Source organism: Cucurbita pepo, chromosome 12 (assembly GCF_057944985.1).
Source record: "Cucurbita pepo subsp. pepo isolate OVF chromosome 12, ASM5794498v1, whole genome shotgun sequence".
Taxonomy (NCBI): domain Eukaryota; kingdom Viridiplantae; phylum Streptophyta; class Magnoliopsida; order Cucurbitales; family Cucurbitaceae; genus Cucurbita; species Cucurbita pepo.
Genome location: NC_141809.1, coordinates 14,325,584 through 14,349,746, shown reverse-complemented (window position 1 = coordinate 14,349,746; position 24,163 = coordinate 14,325,584). Strand labels below are relative to the sequence as shown.

General features: G+C 35.3%; 4 protein-coding genes and 1 pseudogene across 14 annotated transcripts; 2 read left to right on the top strand and 3 right to left on the bottom strand.

Annotated features, from left to right (window-relative positions):
• Positions 1-997: 997 nt before the first annotated feature.
• Positions 998-4,733, bottom strand: LOC111806930 (R3H domain protein). 4 transcript variants are annotated; one of them, XM_087129237.1, is made up of 7 exons: positions 4,376-4,726; positions 4,146-4,213; positions 3,389-3,497; positions 2,424-2,506; positions 2,128-2,285; positions 1,804-1,906; positions 998-1,359 (listed from the first exon to the last, which is right to left on the bottom strand). In XM_087129237.1, the coding sequence occupies exons 1-7, from the start codon at positions 4,446-4,448 to the stop codon at positions 1,207-1,209; spliced, it is 747 nt and encodes a 248-aa protein (XP_086985363.1). In that variant the 5' UTR covers positions 4,449-4,726; the 3' UTR covers positions 998-1,206. The 4 variants fall into 4 exon arrangements, with proteins under 4 accessions (XP_086985363.1, XP_023548231.2, XP_086985365.1 ...); XM_023692463.2 differs by lacking the exon at positions 1,804-1,906 and having other exon boundaries at positions 2,127-2,285; positions 4,376-4,733; XM_087129239.1 differs by lacking the exon at positions 4,376-4,726 and having other exon boundaries at positions 4,079-4,215.
• A 3,761-nt stretch (positions 4,734-8,494) lies between these two features.
• On the top strand, positions 8,495-9,885 carry LOC111806355 (adenylate isopentenyltransferase 3, chloroplastic pseudogene; annotated as a pseudogene). The gene is made up of 2 exons (XR_015423237.1): positions 8,495-8,687; positions 8,792-9,885. The product of XR_015423237.1 is annotated as an adenylate isopentenyltransferase 3, chloroplastic pseudogene (transcript).
• Positions 9,886-12,400: 2,515 nt separating this feature from the next.
• Positions 12,401-18,343, bottom strand: LOC111807419 (Ubiquitin carboxyl-terminal hydrolase family protein). Of its 4 annotated transcripts, none has more exons than XM_087129301.1 (2): positions 17,034-18,343; positions 12,401-12,891 (listed from the first exon to the last, which is right to left on the bottom strand). In XM_087129301.1, exon 1 carries the CDS (start codon positions 18,265-18,267, stop codon positions 17,068-17,070), a length of 1,200 nt encoding a protein of 399 aa, XP_086985427.1. In that variant the 5' UTR covers positions 18,268-18,343; the 3' UTR covers positions 12,401-12,891; positions 17,034-17,067. The 4 variants fall into 4 exon arrangements, with proteins under 4 accessions (XP_086985427.1, XP_023548909.2, XP_023548910.2 ...); XM_023693141.2 differs by having other exon boundaries at positions 12,401-12,875; positions 17,034-18,342; XM_023693142.2 differs by lacking the exon at positions 12,401-12,891 and adding an exon at positions 13,796-13,933.
• LOC111807420 (uncharacterized) lies at positions 13,397-13,999 on the bottom strand. Its single transcript, XM_023693143.2, has one exon. It carries the CDS (start codon positions 13,995-13,997, stop codon positions 13,545-13,547), a length of 453 nt encoding a protein of 150 aa, XP_023548911.2. The 5' UTR covers positions 13,998-13,999; the 3' UTR covers positions 13,397-13,544.
• Positions 18,344-19,040: 697 nt separating the features above from the next.
• LOC111807200 (uncharacterized) lies at positions 19,041-23,949 on the top strand. Of its 4 annotated transcripts, none has more exons than XM_087129265.1 (9): positions 19,041-19,217; positions 19,495-19,559; positions 19,752-19,887; positions 20,319-21,004; positions 21,671-21,844; positions 21,933-22,049; positions 22,400-22,579; positions 22,741-22,787; positions 23,239-23,949. In XM_087129265.1, exons 2-9 carry the CDS (start codon positions 19,512-19,514, stop codon positions 23,660-23,662), a joined length of 1,812 nt encoding a protein of 603 aa, XP_086985391.1. In that variant the 5' UTR covers positions 19,041-19,217; positions 19,495-19,511; the 3' UTR covers positions 23,663-23,949. The 4 variants fall into 4 exon arrangements, with proteins under 4 accessions (XP_086985391.1, XP_086985390.1, XP_086985389.1 ...); XM_087129264.1 differs by having other exon boundaries at positions 20,283-21,004; positions 21,933-22,016; XM_087129263.1 differs by having other exon boundaries at positions 19,042-19,217; positions 20,283-21,004.
• The last annotated feature ends 214 nt before the right edge of the window (positions 23,950-24,163 follow it).

Genomic DNA, 24,163 nt, shown 5'->3' with positions numbered 1-24,163 from the left:
TTTATAATAATTTAAAGAATAGGACGGAGTGAGATTCAATCGTGAACCATATTTTATAGATGGGCTAAGTTAACCCAGGACCTGATTGAACTGTGAACCATATTTTGTAGATCGGCTAAGTTAACCCAAGACCCAACCACAAAGTTAAACCGATTAAACTGTGAACCATATTTTATAGATCGGCTAAGTTAACCCAAGACCCAACCACAAAGTTAACCCAAGCCTAACCACAAAGTTCGAGCCTATGAACTAAACCAATTTTCCTGTTGTACAAAAATTCCAAAAAAAAAGAAAAAAAGAAATCTAACCCAACTTTGGGTTAGATAGTCTAGACTCAACCACAAAGTCCGAGGCTAGATTAGACAGTCTAGACCCAACCACAAAGTTCGAGCCTAGGAACTAAACCAATTTTCCTGTTGTACAAAAAAATCTAACCCAACTTAAACCATACGTGTTGGATTAGATAGTCCAGACCTAACCACAAAGTTGAGCCTATGAACTAAACCAATTTTCTCTGTTGTACAGGAGTTAAAAAAAAAAAAAAAACAAAAAAAAATCTAATCCAACTCAATCAATACGGTTTTGAGTTAGATAGTCCAGATTGTTTAGTTTTGAGTTAGATAGTCCAGATTGTTTAGATCATCAGATCATACGAGTACCACTCAATAAACATATATTCGGAGGAATATTCATTGAGCATTTCAAAGTTTAGAAGTAAAATATACATAAAAATTCAAAGCTTAAGAACATTATTGAGATTCATTCCAACGTTCAAAGATATTTTGGTATAATTTATTCACATGCTTTTGCAAAGCATGTTCAAAAAGAGTACTAAATGTAATTTTGTGCAGAACTTTATGATTAAAAATTCATCTCATCTACATTAATTCGATCAATCCACAATCTTTCATCACAAGAACAATTCATCATTTGCCCACAATTTCAGCCACGCTTATCAATCAACGCCATAATAATACTCGGTCGAACCCGATCGAACTAAGAGAAGGAAGACAGTTTTTTTTTAATAGGAAACAATACATTTATCTACTCAAATGATACTAATGGTACAATTGGTGCCAAAAGAATGAGTGTCCAGCAGCAGGATTTGAGCAACTCTACACTACCTACACTCTAAATATACCTTTGATATTATCGTAACGAGCATTAATTTATAGCTATCGAGTTTCTTTACCTAATGAATCGAAATTACCATGTTCCTTCTTTGGACATTTTTAGAAAATGGGTCAGAGTAATATTTGGGATCTCGACCAAGGCCTTCTTCTTCCTTGTTACCCGAGTCATCTTCGTAGAGCTGCCGTTCTTCAACTCGGGAACTGTCACAGAGTCCAAATTGTAGAACTACCAAGAAAACAATTTGCATGATGTCAAAATGATTCAGCCAAATATTTAGCTTATTCAGACTAAATGTACAAATAGTACAACGACTTGGAAGACTCGAACCTCTGACCTCTTTTAGTCGAGAGTGTTGTCTCAGAGTACATAGGGACAAGTTTTAAGATTTATCAGGAGTAGGACCTAAATTAAGATATTTGAAAGTAACGAGACTAAAATGAAATGAAACTCAGAGTACATAGACTAAAATGGTATTTCAACCTATCAAAATTTCGAGATTAATATGTCCTTTAACGTATAGATGTAAATAAGAGCAGTTTGTGTAAATTTCAACGGCTTTTATTTTTTCGGATAAGTTACAGTGAATCAAGTTGTACGAACTATGAAGTATATTTCGGATCTCATGGTTGAGCATGCTTATTTCCTTAAACTTAAACCCGGAGGAAATACCTCACAAACTCCATGTAGCAATAATCTGTGGAATGGGTCTCGAACCCGCAACGTTAGGACATCTTCTTTACTACCGTCCAAAACGAATGATCTTATGCTATTCGGAAAAACAAAAATGCAAGAAACTTATTACCAAATTATAAGTTAACTTGATTGATGCCTTGCTAGTTGCCACTCTTCAACAAACATTCAGATTCGCGATCACGTAAAAACAATGTTTTAAAGATGGAGAAAAAGCTTAACCTACCATATTAATCATCCAGTAAATGCAGGAAAAAAAAAAAAAAAAAAAAAACTTGATGACTTTTTCTACACATACATACCTCAAAAGCTTCGACAAGCTCTGGAAGAAAGCTACGGCGAAGTGCCTCTCTCGTTTGACACTCAATTCTGCGCCAGGCATTCAAGAAAGCCACTTTGTCTGCATCAATATGACCCTTTCTCTTAATGGATGAGTTCTCCAAGACTCCAATGAACTTAGCCTAACAAGAAACTTACATAATTGGATTATGTTCTTAGATTAGGCATCTGCTTTACCGTTCTTTAATTTCCGAAACATTCAGCTGTACTGAGGTTCACAAAAATCAAAAGGGTAACATTAAAGTGAAAAGTACAAAGACCTCTTTATCCATGTCAATACTCCTAAATTTGTCCCAGTCTCCTGCATTAGTCATGGAGAATGTTGTGGGCCGTACATCGTCACCTGCAAAGTAACCTCAAACCATGATGAATCCTTTCACCAGGGTGAGGAATTTCTAGGCTCGAGTAAAGGGATCGATAAAAGTTAGCATAGACTAGATGAGAAGATATAGCCCTTCCCTCAAGGAATTAATAGTAAAGCCACTAGATATGACTTGGCAAATGCAACACTTACATTATTAAGCCATTCAAAATAGCTACTACTTCTAACAGGTGCTAAGTTTAGTAACTGATCAATTGGAAGTTTACTGAGAACTCTTAGGGTTTATATATCATAGTCTAGATCACTATATGCATAATAATATCTTCAATGTTCATAAAGCATACGTGTACGGTAGGAATTTTTGTCTCTTGTAATTATTTTTTATAGGATTTTGTTTTTTGTATGCATTTCTTTCATCATATCAATGATATGTTTTCTAATTCCTATTAAAAAAAGGTGTTAGAAAGGTTCTGATGGTCTTTCGAGAGAGGAGGGGTTTTTGAATTCTCCTGTCTTAACGAGTTGCGAAGAATTATAAAGCTTCCCCTCGCTCCCAAGGATGCCGAAATTAAAGACCATCCAGAAAATGTATCTCTTAAATCTCCCTCCTTTCACTAAGTAAGCCTTCCTCGCCTAAGTCTTCAGCCCCCCAACCAACTAATTACAAAATCAATCTCGACTCTCTTTCCTCACGTGCCTTCTCTCGTATAGATTCCCTAGGGGGCTATCAAAAGAACAGCTACTTTGATGCCTTACCTCAAATCCTAAAGCATAACATAACAAAGGTGATGAACAAAAGAAGGCTCTACCTTCTGAAACATCTAGCATTTATATTATTCAGAAATAACTCTAATCACAGCTTGCATAGTTACGAAAAGAACAAAGTCTTTATACGTATCACACCCCAAGGTGGTGGAGCAAACAAGCCTCTAATTTCTTCAGCATTCAAACGAGGAACAAGCTCCATCAAAAGACGATCATTTAACCATCTACGAGTCTTCCTATTAGTAACCTGAAAAGAGTAAGGAAAAAACGTTAGAAGTTAACAGAAAAAGCGAGTTGCCGTGGACAAAGACTAGCAAAAATTAAATAGGAAACTACAGTATTTATTTATCATTGGGGGGAAAAGTTAGTTTTCTTAAACAGGAGCATTTTAATAAGTTGTTGGGAGGTGATAACAATATGAACACCAGCAAATAATACAAACGATATGCACTTTTTTACCTCATATAATAAGAGAGTTGTCACTGGTATCACTAGGTAGCACATTTAAGCGTCGAGATGAATAGTTTCGATGGAATTCCAACTTCAAATTAGAGAACAGAAAACAACTACTTGACAACCTTGCCACACGAAGACGACTCCAAATAAAATTGAAAAGGTGACCATTGAGAAAATGACCAGGAGAGGTTACTAGTTTTCCCTTAAAATGGAGCCAATCACATTAGCATGCAAAACAGAACAAAACACACACTTAGATTGATATCCATAATATCCCCAATTAAGCAGTGCACTTCTATTTCATCCCAAGCACATTGCAAAAGCATCATGTCGCATTAACAAAGCTATAATCAATGCAAGTAAACAGCTCACAGAACAGTCCTGATGGAGATCATTATGGCCTAAGAAGAACATTTGCAACACTTCCAAACACCCTCACCTTCCCTGTCAAGCTCTCCAGAAATTCTATCTTCTTCTCGATTGACATATCCCGAGAATCCATATCACCTGGGAAATTAACTCAATAAGACGACTGAGAGAAATATAAATCCCAAAGAAAATGTCAAAATTATATAACTGAAACAGGAAAAATCATTCCGGGTATAACTAAATCTACATACCGGATCCGTTATCGATAAGCAGATATGCTTAACAAAAGAGAAGAAGTACCTTTGAGTGGATCACTGAGAGAGGAAAATGTAAAGCGATTCTTATGTCGTTTAAGAACATCAGTGGACGCCATGATTGGAGTGGAAAACAGAGAATCTGATCGAAGCTCTACTCGTGCTTCTGCTCCGTGGATGGGATTGAAAATCTTGTTCGGAGACGGAAAGGGAGAATCGGCAAAAGGTGAAGATGAGGGAGATCAGAACAGTAGCGCAAAATCGAATCCAAGGCTTCGAAAAGGAGGAACAAACAGAGCGTTAGAAATTGCAAGAGCAACCGAGAGAAGGATTCGATACGGAAGAGTATTCTCTTTCAAATGGGATTGAGAAAGCGTCTTTCTCCGCCGCTCACCGCCGCCGAGACTATTCATGAAATGACAAAAATACCCTTCAGACGACAACGGTATGGTGACCCGACCCGACCCGACCCGACCCGAAGTGCAACAAATTTTAAGAATGTTTACCGGGTACGACATAATTTAATATACCAAATTAGCATAACATTCTCGACAACATTGATCTAAAATTATCGAGGCCCGATGACTCTTCTACCCTTGCCTACTCATTTGTGCATACCGTCACGAATCCAACTCTATGCCCAAATATCCGATCTATGAGAAGTTGCACAAATCGTCATACTCGTTCATGTCATTTGCAATGTTCATCTATGCCACAACACACACGTGTTGTGGAGTGATTCATTTGGGTTATGGGCCCTTTTAGTCCGTTCTTGGAAGAATACCTTCAACCTGCCACAGACCTCATATGGAGCTCACCAAAAATCCCGATACAAACCCTACTCTTGGGACTATAGTCAAATTGTCTACTTTTTCACCGTTGGAATTTGTAATTAACACTATTGCTACCACCATTGCTTCTAATCTTATTGGTGCGTTAAACAGTGCATCTTCCTTAGTTTCATTGTGATACTTTTTTCTCGACCCTTAACATGACCTAATGGGTAACACTCATATCACCACCACTCACATATGGTCGCGACATTATTTACCTCAAACAAATTCCTCACCATAATATAATATAATATAATATAATATAATATAATATAATATATATACATATTTAAATGAAACATAATATAACATATCTTTAAAAAGAAAAATGTCATTCAAATCTAGAAATAAACAATATTTTAATTAACTCAAATATTCCATTCAATGTTTTTTATTCCTAAAATTTAAATAATACTTTTCATTTGAATTTTAAATAAGTGAGATTTGATTTAAAGATATCATATAATATTTTAATATGTATATATAAAATATTAAGCTTTAGCAATTAATAATTAAAATCACCTATTTTAAAATGATTGAGAACCAAATCAAACCGTTTTATGATTTAATTTATTTTTTATTTTTAAACTTTTAAATATCTTATTCCCTTTAAATATTTAAAATTATAAAGTTTTTACGATTGAGCCAATAAAAAGTAAGATGCACCTTATTAGTACAGATAGAGACTTTTAATTTTTTTTAAGTATTTCTTAGTCATCATATCTTCAGGATCGCTATCATTCAGACGTAGTCTTAGTTCATTCATATACTTTTCATTTTCAATATAATTTTTAACAATTAAAAAAATGTACAACATCGTCTTTAATTTATATTAAATGGAGCGAGATAGACAATCGGGCAGGACAGGAATGGGGAATATAATCCCGTCCCCAACCCCATTTATTTAACGACGAATAATCTAACCTGCAATGAACATAGAAGATACAGTAACGCTATGAACAACTCAATATCAAATACCGAAGATAATATTAGCAAAAAAACGTTCTCTGTGCTTCCAAACAAGTCAAGCTCCACATCGGTTCGTTGATAAGAAAGAGGGTAAGACCCTTATCCTTATCGTAGGCACCACTCGCATGCCAAGCCTCTTGACTCGTGTTGTAATCATAAACGATGATTAACACTTTATTTGGATAATGATTGATTTGAAAGGCAATGCAATTAAGCTTAATAATTGATATTGCAATCATTTGGCATATGATTTTTTTTCCCCAAGTGATTTAAATGCTCTTAAGCTTGTTACCTAGATTTGATTGAAAAGGTAATGATAATCCTAACGAAAGTAGGTACGAATCACGATATATTATATCGAAACCACTCGATTAAGATCTTCAGCTCAATCCTTCCCACTTTCGTTGTTTATCTAAAGTTATGGAATCTTCTAGGCTTGATCTGCGTAGGGCACGTGCCTTATAACGGTTAGTAAAGGTTTCTACACCCTTACAAAAAATGTTTCGTTCCCCTCTCCAACCCATGTGTGATCTCATAATCCACCTCCCTTAGGGCCTAACGTCCTCACTGGACACATCCGGTGTCTGACTTTGATATCATTTGTAACAGTTCAAGCTCACCGCTAGCCGATATGGTCCTTTATGGGCTATTCCCCTCTCCAACCAATATGAGATCTTACATGCTTCCTGTGAGCTTCTATGATTGAGTTACCGGAAAAGAAAATCATCCTACCTTTAAGGTCACTCTCATTCAAATATGGTATCGGTAAATTCCTATAACCCTTCTTTACTCAGATGTCACGTGCCCCTTCAAGATTTTGAATTTTATGCACGTATATAATTAGTTTTAAAAAAATATATTATAAGAGTTTCGTATCGCTGGTAAAAATCGTCACAGTTGATATCTAGCTTTCATACTGAATATATTTTAATCATCTGATTTATAATAAGGAAAATAAAAACAGATACAATATCAGAATGTTAGCTTATCATACTGAATAGTTTGATTTCTCTCGGGAAACAATTCTAAGTCGATTTTGATGTTCGAGATGCAATTGGTGCACGCATGATGAACTAAATCGTACACCGCTTTGTGACGGGTCCAAAAATTCGAGAACCGATTTTTCAGCTTAAACGATCGTTAGGGCATGAAATAATTTTAGAAGTATATATGATTTTTCAATAACTTTATAAAAGAACAATATCTAGAGATATCATGGATTGTGAAAATGATATCTTGGAGAAGGGAATCAAATGGTGTCTTCATATCCCACTTACTACAATGATAATTGGCCATTATGAACTAAGAAACTCTTATAACACAAAATGAACTGAATTGAAAAGATCGTCACGTACCGAAAAAAACGTTCGTCTAAAAATATTCAGGCACAAATTGTTGTACGTTGAAAAAAATAAAATTTTCCTCATTTATCACAACGATAAGGTTAAAGTATCTCACTTCGATTGTTCGGTACGTTTCAAATCATAGTGTTATACCTAACCCTGAAGTGATTTTTACTCATGATCGTTTGATCTCGAGCGTATCGAAACCTAAATATAACTTTTATACTTTTAGCTTATAACATTGATCTCTTTCAAATTATTTTCAACGCATTTTCTCGCTTATGTTTTCTAAAAACTCGAAGCTCGAGCATACTCCAATATGGTTCGTAACGTCCGAATTTCACATGGCTGACTTCTTCGTTGGATTAGAACAAATGTCGTATATTGTCCGTTTTAGCCCGTTACGTATTGTCATCAGATTCATGGTTTTAAAATATGTCTGATAAGGAGAGGTTTTCACACGTTTATAAAAAAATGTTTCGTTCCCCTCTCCACCCAGCTTAGGGGCCAGTATCCTTGTTGGCACACCGTCTAGTGTCTGGCGCCGATACCATTTATAACCGCTCACGCCTATTGCTACCAAATATTTTCCATCTTAACCCGTTACATATGACCGTCAGCTTCACAATTCTATAACGCATCTACTAAAGAGAGATTTTCACTCGTTTATAACGAACTTTCGTATTCAAATTCACCACATTTTTAAAATTTACGAACTTATTAAAATCGGTAGTTCGGCAATCACATCAAAGATGGAAAGTGTAAAGCATTTTCATTATGGTTTCAAGTCGATTTTAAAACTCAATATTCCCCAAGTTAGTGAGGCCAAAAAAGTCATATTCTTATGCAAATGGCTACTACCCAGATCAAATCAATCATACCAAGAACCTTTAAATATTTTTAACCCATTTTATTTTTTATTTTCAAAATCAAAACTTTTTTAAAAAAATTTATTGGGTTTTTTTTGTAATTAAAATTAAGTTCTTGAACAAAAAGAATATGATCAAGAGAGAGAGAGAGAGAGAGAGAGAGAGAGAGAGAGAGAGAGAGAGATCTTGACCCACTTTTGAAGATCATGCTTATAAATGGCATACCCATTGACCCAAATGAGTATCCATTTTGGCTTCAAAACTTTGAAGGGAAATAAAGATTGATATCAAATTTGCCTTCCAAACCATTCATTGCTACTCATTTCTATATTCTCTCAATAAAGGTGAGGCCTTTTGTTCTCTCTCTCTTTCTCTCTCTTGATATTCTTCAATTTTTCTTTTCATATGATTGGCTAATTTTGGTATACTTTGATGATGAAATTATTAGATTTATAAGCATGAATGTGTCCACCATGTTCATGAGCAAAGAGATTATCACTCAACCATTGATAAATCTTCCTCCTAGAAGAATAAACTCTAACCCGTTCTTCAATCTCCCCAAGCTCGGAAAAGAGAAGGTGGTGATCGTGATCGGCGCTACTGGCACGGGTAAGTCTCGGTTGTCGATCGACATTGCTACCCGATACTCGATGGAAGTTATAAACTCGGATAAAATGCAAGTTTACGATGGGCTAGATATAGTAACAAATAAGGTCACGAAGAGAGAACAACGTGGTGTACCGCATCACTTGCTTGGAGTTATTGATCCCTTTTGTGACTTCTCGGCAGCTGACTTCTCTGATATGACTATGTTATCTTTGGATTCTATTTGTAGCCGTGGTCGGCTCCCGATTATCGCTGGTGGCTCGAATTCTTATATTGAAACCTTAGTTGACTCGAACTTTCAGTCGAGATATGAATGTTGCTTTCTTTGGGTAGATGTGTCAATACCTGTATTGCAATCCTTTGTATCTGATAGGGTAGACAAAATGGTAGCTAAGGGAATGGTTGACGAGGCGGAAAAATTCTTTGATCCTGCTCGAGATTATTCTCGAGGGATCAAAAGGGCAATTGGGGTTCCCGAATTCGACTCCTATTTTCGATACAAATCGTTCTTAGACGAGGAAACTCGAGAGAAACTCTTACAAGAATCCATATCAAAAGTGAAGGAGCACACGTGCAAGCTAGCATTGAGGCAATTGGGAAAGATCCAACGACTGATAAATATCAAGGAATGGAACATACACAGACTCGATGCTACAGAGGCCTTTACAAAGCGAGGAAAAGAAGCAGAAGAAGCATGGAACAAGCTCGTCACTGCACGAAGCACAACGATTATCGACCAATTTCTTCATCCGAAGATCGTCACCGTCAAAACCCAGAAGAATTTAGCATCCCTCCCCGGCCCCGGCGTGCCACCGAAGAAAAGTGCAGCCATTGCAGCTGCTACTCCTTGAACAAGGAAGCCAAAAAACATTACAAGAAGGAATATATACATTACAAAAACTATAAACAATTTGAAAAGAGTGTATTTATGTATATTTATATTGTATGATATTATATATATATATATAATGAAATTTTGTTCGATAATGAACGTTAGATCGATCTTCTCTACAAAATCCTTTTATCTATAACTCGTATACAAGATCAATGCTCGTGGGAGCCTCTTGACGGAAAAGGTCTAACGAGAATACTCGGTTCTCTGATGAACGAGAAATGTATTATTTTCAAATTCAGCAAGATGGGTCTTTTTCACGAGATCTTTCTAGTTATGACTCGAACACAAGATTAGGATTTGTGACGAGAGAATTTTTCGTGTTTTGGAGGATACATGTCTAATCTACTCGGAATTCTCTTACTTCTTCCGCTCACTTTTAGGTTATCTCTCTAACCTGTTCCTTTTAACGTCTCTCGTTGTCGCATCAGGGTCGAGAAGAGCAAAATTTTACTGCTCGAGTTGGTAATTGAAAATTTAAAGAGCTAATAAAAAGTCGAGAAAGTGTATCGTATAAGAAGATCGAAAGATCTTAATAATTTAAAGGGAAAAGTGGATTCTTGGACAAGGAGGAGGATATAGTTGAAGGTTGGCGTGTGTATATGGTGCGTGGCGTGCGGCGGTGCGGGCGGAGGGTTGAGTCAACACCACATGACGCAGCGCGCATGGCTCAGCGACCCGACTTTATCAAGTGGGCGGCGCTGTTTGCAGTTGACGCTGTCAGTGCTCAATATTTTTTTTTTTTTTTTTTTTTGAGTTAAATATTACCAATATACATTTTTTTTAAATAATAATAATATTTAATGATTTGCTAAAAAGTTTAGTTTCGTTTTCTATATGTTAATTGAGATTCACGAGTCGTCGGAATAGGGCAAAGAATCTCCGTTTTGGATAGGGACAGAATTGAGAGAAAATTTGCTTGTCTCCATCCCGATCGACGTTACCTATTTAAATATATTTTATATAAAAATCTCAATTTCATACAGGAATCCCTCTTCGTTCTATTATGAAATTTAACGAAAAAATTCTAAATAAATATTGTTTTAAAGAGATGATTTTTTGTTATGTAACCCGACACCTTGAACAACTTAAACTACCTAATCTAAGCTAATCTAAGCTATAAATGTTGGGTTGGATTTAATTTTTGAAAAATCGAAAATTTGGTCAATTTGCAAGTTGAATTTTTTTTTTGTTGAACTCTACCCTATCTTACTTTTAAATTGTTATGAAAATTAAGAATATTTGAATTTTACTGTGTTTCAAATTTTTTTTAAGAATTTTAAAACTATCCTTTTTAACTTTTTTAATTTTTTTTTAAAAAATATTCTTATTAATTAAAATTAACACTGAACGATAATTTTTAGTTTTTTTTTTCAAGATATTATTGAAATTTTTTAAAAATTTAAAAATAATTTAAAGAAAAAATACAAAAATTGAGGGTGTGTTTAGTAATTTAACCTAATTTGTATTCATAAAAATCAAGCCTCATTTGCTAACATCATTTAATTTTTTTATTTTTCATAACCATATATTTTGACGTCCATGCCAAATTTTACAAAAATAAAATAAAATAATAAATAATTAAAATTATTATTATTATTATTATTTTCTAAAATTGATTAAACAACGAAAAGTATTTTGTTTTGATTTTTTAATAATTATTTTGGAAAGAAAAAAAAATGTTAGAACAAATATTTAAACGTCCATATTTTGATAAAGAAATTATCACAGCCCTTAATAATTTACTGAAAGAAGTTCTATTAAACAAACATGATTCACGAAAAGAAAAAATCAAAACCAAATATATATATATATATATATATAAATTCTAGAAACTCGAATGTTTTCAAATCATGAGGAATTTACCAAAGCCATTCATATCGTTCATATCATGCACAAAATAATGACAATAATTATATATATTTATTAATGGGAACTTGTCAACGTCCAACAAATTGAAAAATCCTTTACGTGTTCAATCAATTAATTTTAGTGCGATTTTTATTATTTATTTTAGTCTTGTATAACTAATTATTAATTTAATATACTTCTCCAATTTAGCGTTTAAAATCAATTTAAAATTTTTAATGTATACATATATATATATATATATATATATATTAAATTAAAAGATCAATTGTTTTAAGAGAAAAAATAATAATAAAAATGCTATCAATCACCGATGTTTCTTGTGATTTTATTATGTATTATCTCGTCTCGTCTCATTTCATTTCAATTGATTTGATTGTAGTTATATCAAAGTTATCGTGTCTTATCATCATGAATGAAGCAATGGTCGAAAACAAGATTTTTGGTCAACTTTGCAACTCACATGTTCTTTCACGAAAGCACTAGCTTCCTCCTAGAACCACCTAAAAATGGAGGTGTTCAATCGCATATGATTATAATATTTTTTTTCTCGAAGAAGAAGTATAGTGTTAGTCTTATGATCTTATCAACTTCCATCATTCAAGGCAAAATTCTAAAGTTGATAAACGAATAAGGTGAAATGACCCCAACGAACTTGATCTTGTTGTTGAGTTACCTATAAAAAGAAACTGATCATTGTAATGGAGAGCATTGAATTAATAAAGTCAAAAGAAAGAAACAAAGCATGCCTTCATAAAGTCATTATAGGATAATCATAGCACTACTAGGCATTATGACTTCAATCCTAGCAAATGGATATAAAGACGACAAATATTGTCCTCCTTATGCTTTCCCTTCAAAATTGAGGTTCACCTCCCTCGGAGCCTAGTGTCCTCGCTGGCACACCGTCCTATGTCCATCCCCTTTCGAGGCTCAGTGTCCTCGCTGGCACGCCATTCAGTGTGGTTCTGATCTCATTTGTAACAGCTCAAGCTCACCGCTAGCAGATATTGTTCTTTTTGGATTTTCCCTTCCATGCTTTCCCTCAAGATTTTTAAAACGCGTTTGCTAGGGAGAGTTTTCTATACCTTTATAAAGAATGCTTTGTTCCCCTCTCCAACCAATGTGGGATCTCACAATCCTAGGAAAGATCGAAAGAGAAAGCCTACAAAGGACAATATCTGCTATTGATGAGTTTAAGTTGTTACAATAGATAATCATCATAACATAATATGTTAGAGGGTAAGACAATTATCTCATGAGAATAATAGATTTAATACCTTATAAGTAACTTCCACAACTAAATAAACAAAGAGTTAGGTAGTTGTCCTATTATTCATACAAAGGAAGTAGAGCGATATAGAAAATCCGAGGCAAGAGAATCATGATATTATAGGTCTGAAATCTACCATCCACAAACTGTAAAAAAAATGGTGCCACTAGTTTTGGTAGGCAGATACATTGTTGATAACATTCTCATATCATATCGTATGATAGTCAAGCAAATACTCCAAACATTGGCAACGAAATTTGTAGCATTTTCCAAGATATCATATCAGAGTATATGAGTAATGAGCCCTAAAACTAAAATATTATTATGTCTTTGACATCTTTGGTGCATTTTTAGTTGTATTTGAACCTAATAACCCCCTAACTTTGGAACCTATACGAACACCATTTAGAAACTGTTTTAAGTGACATTTGTATTTCTTAACAACAGAACTAGTGAATCATATAACATCAACACAACACAGACATGAAAATCCAAAACACTAAGAAAGATAAGGAGGCACTGAATCACACTATGACTCGAGCATAACCCGAAAATTTTAGCTTAAATTATGGTTCCTCCTCCGCATGAGAATGTAGCATTGCACGAACCGCCAACAGAAAAAGAAATTTTATGTTGAGGCCTCTCTAAGAATGCAGGCAACCGAGACAACAGCCTGCATAAACATTGACTGTCCAACTGCTGCACCCACTTACAACAATTCTCCTCCATTGGCGATAGGGATATCTGGTGCTGGTGTCCGTGCCAGTGCGTGTGCAAGTGTCTGTGGTTTGGCGGAGGGCCGTGGCTTTCATGGTTATCAGAGAGTGACAGTGATGGAGGTGACAGGGCCATGGTGGAGTAAGGCAGCATTGCGCAAGCAAGGTTTGCTAGCGCGATCTGGGAGGGGCAGGGTGGCCGAGGAGCAACTTTCGGTGGCTGCCATTGAGCCTCTGTGTCAGGAATCAGAGCCAAGAACAAAGTTACAGCAAATAAAAGGATCTTGAATCTCCCCATTCAAGTAAGCTATCTAGATTTTCCGAGTCAAAGCAAGAACACAGGAACCTGGGAAGGCTTTATGGCTGTTGCAGACTGATAACAATGGTATTTATACAGTCCAGAATTCCTAAGACCCTTGGGTAAGAGTTTGTTTGCATTTTTTTTATGCTTCTTTCTTTTTCTGTGGGAGTGAAGTAGGTTCTGTTTGGTTGGTATTTTGTTATGGCCTCATTCATGGCGCACAAGAGTTAAATTAAACCTCATGAATGAATAACCTTCATCACAATCTTGTTGAGTTCATTCCTGCAATATACGAGATAAGCAAGATGAACTCTCACAGAAAAGAAAGTACTTATTTTAATGCTTCTAAGGTGAATGAATTTCGGGGTTGGAGATCCATATAAAAAAATTGTTCTTAGTACTCAGATGAGAAGATTTTCCATCCAGTGAAAACTTCAACCTTTTTTTCCTTGCATCATTTGTCACATGAACAATATAGTATCAGAATATAAATGTGCTCCGTCAATTTGTTTTGCACACAATAATGAAGTGTCACCTCACTAAGAAGCATATATAAAGAATAGGACAATAAGTTTCCTTGCAACATGCAAGAGATGTGAAGAAGTCATTCCATCGATACTAGATTATTTGCAAGACCAAATCCAACCTGCATGATCCTGTACTTCACATAGATATAATGGTCTGTACTACCTACCATGATGAATGGTTTAGGCTGCTTAATGAATTTGGGAACCATTGCAGCAAATTTCTAATGTTGGGTATGAGGTGACTAATGGGGATTTGGCGCGAGGGAAATTGGACACAGAATTTCAAGCAGGGCTCAATAGGCCATCCGTTACTACTTGCTTGAAGGCTAATTTGAACATTCCACTGCTAGACCATTTAGCACTTGGCATAGTTGCTAGATAGGGTGATTTCCTGAAGATTGGACATTATACCATCGTTAACTAATGAGACGGAGATGTGTGCATTACATCTTCGAGCAATCATCAAGAAACCTAGAAATTTTTTTACACTGATTAGAGCAGAGTTCATTAGCTGATTGTCATTGTGGAACCAAACGTTGGAATTACATTAATTTAGAAATGTTCCCAAAAGGGAGTTATACCTCTTCCGAATGTTAATGGCAGCTGAAATGAAGCGAGACACAACAGTTACAAAATGAATCAATTCTAGCTCTACATTAAGTTGTGCAATCCAAGCTGCAAGTTTATCCATAAAAGCAGGAGTAGACTCCATAAAGGAAGCTTCAATAAGCAAGACACACGGGAATGCACCAGAATACTATTTGATATACTACTTTCCTAACACCAAAATTTTCCTCTGCTGGGCGAGGCATGCTCATGGGGTTCGAGTCCAAACTTTGTAATTCTGCATATCCAGAGCTTTATTTTGGGGGACATTTTGATCAGACAAACAAACAGTTTCTCTTAAGGAAAACACAGATTTCCTAGGAACTTGCTATTTTTATTGGTATGCTTTCATCCAAACTATCAGAGCTCTTTTGTTTCACCTAAATAATTCTAATTGAATAATAATAATAATCATGCAAAACTTCCTTGGCTTTGGTTGAGTTGAGGCTGTTTATTATCAGAAAATAATATTTTCTCATGGTCATCCATAGATTTGTTCTTTTTACGAGAAAAAGAAGGGGAAATTTTGAGTATAAAAAATATTAACATTAATGCGAAATCCCCCCATATACACGATAGGAACTAAGCTCCATATCCTAATCCCACTCATTTTTAGACTAATCACATTTTTATTGGCCAATTATTGATAAACATTACTTCTATTTTTGTAAGAAACTGAACATAATATAATTCAGATAAGAGGACACAAGCTGATAAGGAAATGCTAGCCAATTGAATCTAAGAACCCTCGTAAGCACCTGAATTCGCAAACCCTTAGTTCTCAAATGCTAAAATCCCCCGATTAAGTGGATTTTATTCTAAATGATTGCAACTCTTGAGAATTTGATTTAACAACCTTATTGAACAATAAGAACTTTAAATCTAAATATATCCAAAAACCTCAAATGAACCACTCCAAGAAAAAGTAAGATTTGAATTATCTTGTTGATCGAATATCTTAAGGCAAACACACTTGTTTAAGATTCAAACCACTCCACAAGCAAGAATAATCAAGTCGAGCTTGAATGATTCTAAGCATGCAACCTAAACTACATAGAATTGCAAAGAAACTTAGCCCATGGCTAAAAGAAAGCACAAATGCTCTCTTACTATATTTTCCAAGTCTACTTTACAAAGACAACATACATGATTTTATATAGTCCCAAAATAAAACTTTTGACCTTCCATGGGGCATTTTAAGAGTCGTAACATTCATACTTTATGACCATAATTAGCCACCATGTAAATGTAACCTTAAAGTAAATATAAAAATCTTAAAATACATTGATGAAACAACATAATTCTAGATTATGATCCACCCAAAATTTGTAATCATCTAAGAATAAATGAAGCTCATCTTCTTTAAAATCATATTGCGTGATTGAGATGTCTTGGTTCATATCACAAGCATACATGACATGCAAAAAAAAAAAAAAAAGGTAGGATTTCCTACTTACGAGTAACATTAAGCATAAGAAAACAGTGGCTCCAGAAAATTTTATAGTTAAGGTTTCTACAGAATCATATTCCACAGAAAATTGTAAAGGTTGAACTGAATTACAACTACAATCCTAACCTGTCCAATCAGACAAAGGAGTCATATTCCAGTCTATGGAGAAAAAAGGCAGCTAGATTGATCATTTTTTGGCTGTGTAGCAAGGCTAAATTCTTGACGCGAATTTGCCATGCTTGAGCAGAAATAGGAGGCTCTCTTTTTTAACTTCAACACATCATATAAACTCAAAAGAGAAAAAAGAGGGAAAAAAAAAAAAAAAAAAAAAAAAAAAAAACTAGAATGAGGCAGCAATTTCACTGCATATTCAAGTTGATTATTCGACTAGATTAAATTAAAGGTAAGATAAATAGGATTAAAAATGAAAATTTCCCAAAATCTACTTACCTGGAAAGTCATCCTCATCATAAAACTCAGCCCTTTAAGCGTCAGCTCTTGCAGCCATGAATTCCATGTCGTTCCTCACTTGTTTAGCCTGCTGCCTTCGCTGCTCAGCTCTCTCCCTCCATCCTTCTTCCAACAACTCCACGAACTTATCTTTTATTTCAAGCAATGGGTCACAATCAATCAACTGGCTACCCTTATATGCCTCTCGAAGCATCGCAGTCTCAATCCCACCTTTCAAAGACAAATAAAATATCCCAGAATGCCTTGTGAACACACTGGAAAATGCATTTGAAAACCGGTACTCATCACTAAATTTTCCCAATATCGGCACTGGAATCCTCTTGAACAATGAAAGTGATAGCAACTCGTGAAAAACTCCTACTGTTCTCTTCTCCATCTCCGGCGAAGCTTGGGCCAAATGGGACACGTCCTCGTACGGCGATATGTAATCTAGTTCTAACCAATCTCTAACCCATTCTCTCATTTCCTTTCTTAAGAAGAATCCAGGAGGAAGATTGTAGTTGAAATTGGGTCGAATATCAATGCCTGTCGATATGGATTCGTCCTCGGCTCTTCTCTCAATCACTGATTTCGCAAAGTTAGGGTTTCGAGAAACCAATTGAAGAAACGATTTTTCGTCTCCAGGACTACCAATTATCTGAAAATATTCAGGGTATTTCGGCACCAAATTGACCAAAAAATCATTTGGAAACCCGAATTCCCGCTTAACCTGCACTAATTTATCGACACTGAGCACTTTATCCTTCGATATCATCAATAACTTGCACAATTTCGAAACGAGCAACGCTTCATTTTCCATCGTAATCCTCTTCTCCACTTCGAGAAACCCCCTAAGCCGGTCGCTCGGGCGTAAGAACAGGACGGGTTCAGATTTAGGTTTGATTCTATCATAGTAAGTATCCAACAAACCCGGATTAAAACTCATAAACGTCTTGATTGACACATTGAGACGCAATCTCTGCCGTCGTTTCTCCAGATATCGAAGCGGAATCACCTGTCCAGGCTCGTTGAGAACTTCCCTCACAACCCGCGCACATAGCTTGTACCGCTTGTCGTTCTCAATGGCTTCGTCCAATCTGGAATCCTTGCGCCAAATAACCTTCAAACTCGAAACGTCTCTGATCTGTAAGACGAATTTTCGCCTCACAAAAGAAGACTGAGCAGATTTGAAGCTGCGCAGACATGAGAAGAGCGCATAGGGCGTAGAGAGCATACCGAGCAATCGTTGTTGGATCGGCTACGGCTAGCTTCCGCAACTCGCAACGGACCTTTACAGAAATTGCGGGTTCTAAATTTATATCTTCAATTCTCCATTTATTTTTAATTTACGTTTATTCCTTTTATATTTATCGGTCCACAATATATATATATATATATATATATATATATATATATATATATATATATATAATAAATTTTAAAATTTTGAACTTTTTATATAATAAACCCAAAAATTTAAATATTTTTAAAAACTTAAAATTAATTAATTTCTAAAAAATTTAAATATTGCAAACGAAATAATAATTGTAAGCCAATTTTAAAATTTAATGACTAAATTAAATATTAATAATATATTAGATTCAAAATCGAAAGTAAAAAATTACCACATAAATAAATAAATAAATAATTGAGACCGAACACGAACCAGATGGAGAATATAATTTATGTGTCAGGAGAAAACTCTCTTTATCTCCGTGATAAAATAGATGACGGACATATATTCAATTAGTTTCTACAAAGTTTTCTATAATCTGCGCGTTAAATATTCATTAAAAAATGTTTGTATTTTATAATCTTATTTAAATATTCATTAAAAAAAATCTAATTTTTTTTAATTATTAGAGAATAAATAAAATAATAATATGATTAAAATCTTAAATAAAATAAAAATAAAAATTTAAAAATTAGTCAAATAAAAATCAATACTTTTTAACTACTAGATTGATCTTTTTTTTTTTTTTTTAAATGAAAATCAATGATCTGATATGATCGCGAAACAGATTGACGATAATGCCCAATTCCTTGCCTGCTAAGTAGGCCGACTCTTTCTTAAACCCAATTCATCAATTTTCATTTCCTCTCTCTTTCGATTCTCTCGCTCTCAATCACTGGTTGATCTTCGTTAGTTTCTTCCGTTTGCTGTTTGGTTGCTGAGAAAATTTGGTAACCTATATGCGTTTTTATCTGTCTTTTGAATTTCTTCATTGGGGGTTGAATTATAGCTTTCATTTGCCTCTGTTCTTGTTCTGTAGCGTTGTTTTGTGAACTCGATTGTTTGGGAAATGCGTTAGTTATCGTCTCAGTCGAATGATTATGTGAAATTTTTAACTCTTGTTCGGGGTTTTTTTTTTTTTTTTTTTTTTCCTCGATACTCTCCTCTTGTTGAATTTTTTTTGGGGTTTTGTTGATTGACGAGGCAGTGTTTGGTTGTCTCCTGCAGATTAATCTTGTTGGGAAATGAATTTCGATAGCGTTTATAAGTGTCTAGTGGAACTCTTTCCGGAGGTATGACGTTGATATGATTTTGATTTGTTCCTTTGCTAGTTATTAATTGTCACCGATCATCCCAAAAGTTGTGTTATGATACAATTTTAATTCAATTGTCTTGTGACGATTGAAATTTATGAAACTCTGCTCTTATTTTGGTCATATGATGAGGTTTAAATTACATTTGGTTGCTAATATGTTCATTCTCAGGTTGATCATCGGATGCTAAGGGCTGTAGCTCTTGAAAATCCCAAGGATGTTCATGTAGCTATTAATGATGTTCTCACTGAGGTTATACCTTGTTTTCTTGGAGAATATCAATTACCCCCGCAGGATCCAAAAGAAGGTAGCCCTTCCTAATTGTAATGTTCGGCTATAACATTTTCGATTTCTTGGTAAAGCTGATAATCTTGTCTTGTGTTCAAACTTTTAAGTGTGTGTTTGGTTTATCATTGGAAAAAGAAGAGAGTTTTAAGGGAGCACTTGTTTTATATACACTTTTGAATGAAAATTAGTGAAATGCTTCCTCTAAGGGCTTTTTATTAGTTTTTAGAATTTCTCAAACCACTTTTGATTATTGGAAATTCTTAAAGGTGTTTTTAAATGGCCTAGGACACTTCTTAGCACTCCTTGAAATTTTATTCAAACACTACCTATTTTAAGAAAGAACACGTCAGAAGATGTGTCGAACACCCTATTAATATCATGTGTTATTTTTTGTTGGTTATGTGGAACGTGCAGTTGAGAACAAAATGCAAATGGATTCTTTGAAATCAGGTACAATTGGTGATGAAGCATCTGATGTCACTTCCCAAGGGAGTGGTGTGGCACATCTAGATTTCGCATTGAATCAATCTGTCTCTGAAACTAGTTATGTTGCTAGTGATGACTTTAAGCAATCATGTGAGAATACTGAAACTGCAAGCCTCGAAGCACTAGCCAGTGTACAAGAAGACCGCAGTGATGTAGAATTGAATCAAGTAGCACCTGGAAAATTAAATGGTTTGATTCATGAAGATAGTGAATACAATGATCACGAACAAAATCTTCAAATCACCAAAATCTTGAACCTGGTCACTGAGGATATCAAACAGAATAAGACACCGTTTGATGGGGTTAATCATTCTCATAACATTCATGATTTGGACGGCTGGCACGTACATGAATCATACCGTGATGATCGACCGTTTTCTGCAGATGAGAATTGTGATAGTCAGACTGCCAACCCATCTTTTGGAAATCATTCTCCTGTTCAGTCTGTAATCCATCTTCACTCTGAATCTGACTATCAGAAATCAAATGCAAATGGCACTTCAAATCCTAGTCCCAAGCAAGAGTGTTCTACTGGTGAGATGATTGTGATTGAAGATGGGTTGGTGGGGCATACCATAGTCACACAGTCAGGCCAACCATGTAGTATCGAACTTCTTGAAAAGAACATTGAGGATGCTAAAAGTAACAAGGTACTTGTTAACTTGGTGTTAGTAAATCTCAGATTGAAAGTTCTAAATATGGTAATGCTCAATGTTTTGGATTATTTGCACTACAGAGCTTCACCAGTCCTTTAGTTTTCTTGGTTCAGTTCATTTAGTTGGTTTAAATGAAACCACTTTATTTTGGTGTGTCATTTTCATTTTGGATCTTTTGTAACCATCTGTCGAGGAGAATTTGCTATTTGAAATTGTGTGCTCAAAGGAACATATTTGCCATGCCTTTGCCAAGATGAAGTTGTACCATGCTGCAGTGTTGTTTGTTGTTTCATATTGCAAAAAACTTATAGTAATCTTCGAGACATGATGGTATCTGTTAGTTAGTTACTCTGTCCAATTGCTTTTTCTGTTTATCTTGTATGATGTTTTCTGACTAGCCTTTGGAGAATAGGGGAAGTTAGATACTAACAGGAAACTAAGAAGTTATGTGGTGCCATGTTTATGTCCTAGATTTTCCGAAAAAGGCATGCAGCTTGTCGTGTCATGTCGATATCCATGCTTCCGAGTACCTTTGCAAATATGAAGTATCACTATGTTATTTATTTATCTCTCCATGTCGTAAGACTTGGATCCTATATGATGCATAGGATTGATGATATCAACATATTGTTGCGTTCTAAACAATTGACCTTTCTGCAGATAACGTTATTTTCAGCGATGCAATCTGTTATCGATAAGATGAAGGCATTGGAACATGTGGAGAAATATGTTGAAAAAGTCAAAGAAGATTCTGCCAATGGAGAGTTAGAAATTCTGGCCAAAGTGGAGGAAATGAAGCAGATTGTAGCCCGTACTAAGGAAGCAAATGATATGGTGGGAGATTTTCTCGTTTAGATCCTATAGGGTCTGTAAGGATTATGCTTGTATTTTTAATTAATGAGTGAAATTTCTTCTTCTACAGCATGCCGGAGAAGTTTATGGAGAAAAGGCGATTTTAGCAACGGAAACGAGGGAACTACAATCTCGTCTGCTCAGCTTGTCTGAGGAAAGAGACAAATCTCTTTCAATTCTTGATGAGGTTTTTAAAACATATTTTTTGGTTTTTCAAAATCTCCCTCTTTTTTTGACCCTTCATGCATGCCTTATAGCTATAACCCGTGTCTTTTTGTCTCCCTCTTTGTTTTTTTCTTCACTAACTTGCATCTTTCTGTAGTTATTATGAAGGATATAGATGACTCAAGTTTGTTTATAAAATAAAAAGAATACATCATCATATTATTGTTTATAAAACATATTATGTTCAGTATTTTGTTTTAAGGAACAGAAAAGTAAGATGACTCAAGTTTGAGTTATTTCTAGCCATGAGAGTCATCATCTGTGAAAGATTGGTAGTTGAAGAATAACTGACAGAAGTTCTTTATCATCCAGATGCATGCCACAATTGGAGCAAGAATGACTGCAGTAGAGGCTGTGCTGAAAGTAATACAGGAAGAAAACCTCGCTAAGGAAGAATGTGCTCGAAAGGCTCTTGCCGAGCAAGAGGCCCTCATGGAGAAGGTACTTGAGGAATCAAGGATACTAGAACGGGAAGCAAAGGAGAATGCCAAGGTAACTAACCATAGTTGTAGGGGCGGAGCCAAAAATCCTCATTTCTGGATATTAAAGGGGGTAAACTAAGCAGCTTCTTTGCACCGCCGTGAATGATGTGCACTGTTCAGGGGAAAGTTGATTATTGACTACTGATTTTAATAATTTTTTTTCTAATGCAGTTGCGGGAGTTTCTAATCCATCATGGGCAATTAGTTGATATATTACAGTAAGTTTTCTCTCCTATAAACTTAACGATGTTAGAGATTAACGTTGTCCCTGTGCATTGTTGTTCATCACATGAAAAACAAACAAGCCTGCACCTTATGATAAGCATCTGCATAACGAATTTAAACTCGTGTCTTTAATCATTACTGCATTATAAAATCTGCTGGATATCTAATTTTCTTTTATGATTGCCTCTGTGGTTTACTAATTTGCGGGAATACGTTTCTTGGGCATCACATGCCTAACGCCATTTGTCCCTATGAGGCAGAGCTACCGCCTAGGGGATGCGTTAACCAAAGGCGATTTTCCAATTTTCAGAACTATTATTTGCATCCTTATCTGTATAATATTTATACCTACATTTTGTCCTCAAAATTACCGGTACTGCTTTACGATTTCACAACTTCTATCTCGGTATGAGAAAACGAAAACACTACATGGTATGCTTGCAGGGGAGAAATTTCAGTTATTGTTCAAGACGTGAGGCATCTGAAGGAGAAGTTCGACTTGGATGTACCATTAAGCAAATCTCTTTCCTCTAGTCAAACAAGCTGCATTCTAGCTTCATCAGGTTCATCTCTAAAAAGCGCAGCAAGCGATTTGGCACGTTTTTGCGCACCCTTAACAGACACAGCATCTCATCTGGATGCTGAGAAAGGTTCGTCCTCAAATCTCGATAAGGAAGGAAGCCGAGCATCCTCGTTCATTAGCTCCAAATCTAGCATGTCATCAAACAATCTTAAAGAAGAAAGATCAGAAAGAAACCATTTGAAAGCATGCTCAGATGATGGGTGGGATGTATTTGACAAAGATGCTGAGTTTGCTGATGCTCCACATTTGGTGGATGCAAAAGAGCGAAGTTTGAGGGAGTTTTGAAGAGTCCAGAAGTGAAGATATGTTAGGTTAGCCACTTGCTTTTAAGTTTTATATTCTTTTTCTGCTTCAGTTTTAAGTAGAATTTTGGTACTTAGAATGCAAAATAAATTAAGTCCAAGTCTTTAGATATATTGTTTATAGTAGTTTTGGTACAGTCTACAAAGCAATGGATTGGATATTCGCTGCTCTTTGGATCATAAATTTAGTGATTATAGAACCAGTTTGGATTGTGTTTCTGTACTGACATTTTGGTTATTCAATTTCAACTTGGATTCCCCATTTTGATACGTTGAGAGTAAAAGTAAATTTAAACTTCATGGTGCGATCATATTATACGACTCTTTATGTATACACTCGAGACTAGATCATTCATATTTGATAAAAACCCTAAGGCAGGTTTAAGGAGTGCCCGACTTTGATGATTAAAATCTCGAGTTTGGTAAACTAGTTCTTATTCGAAGTTTAAATCAGTTTACTAGGACTACGTCAACCTAACTTACT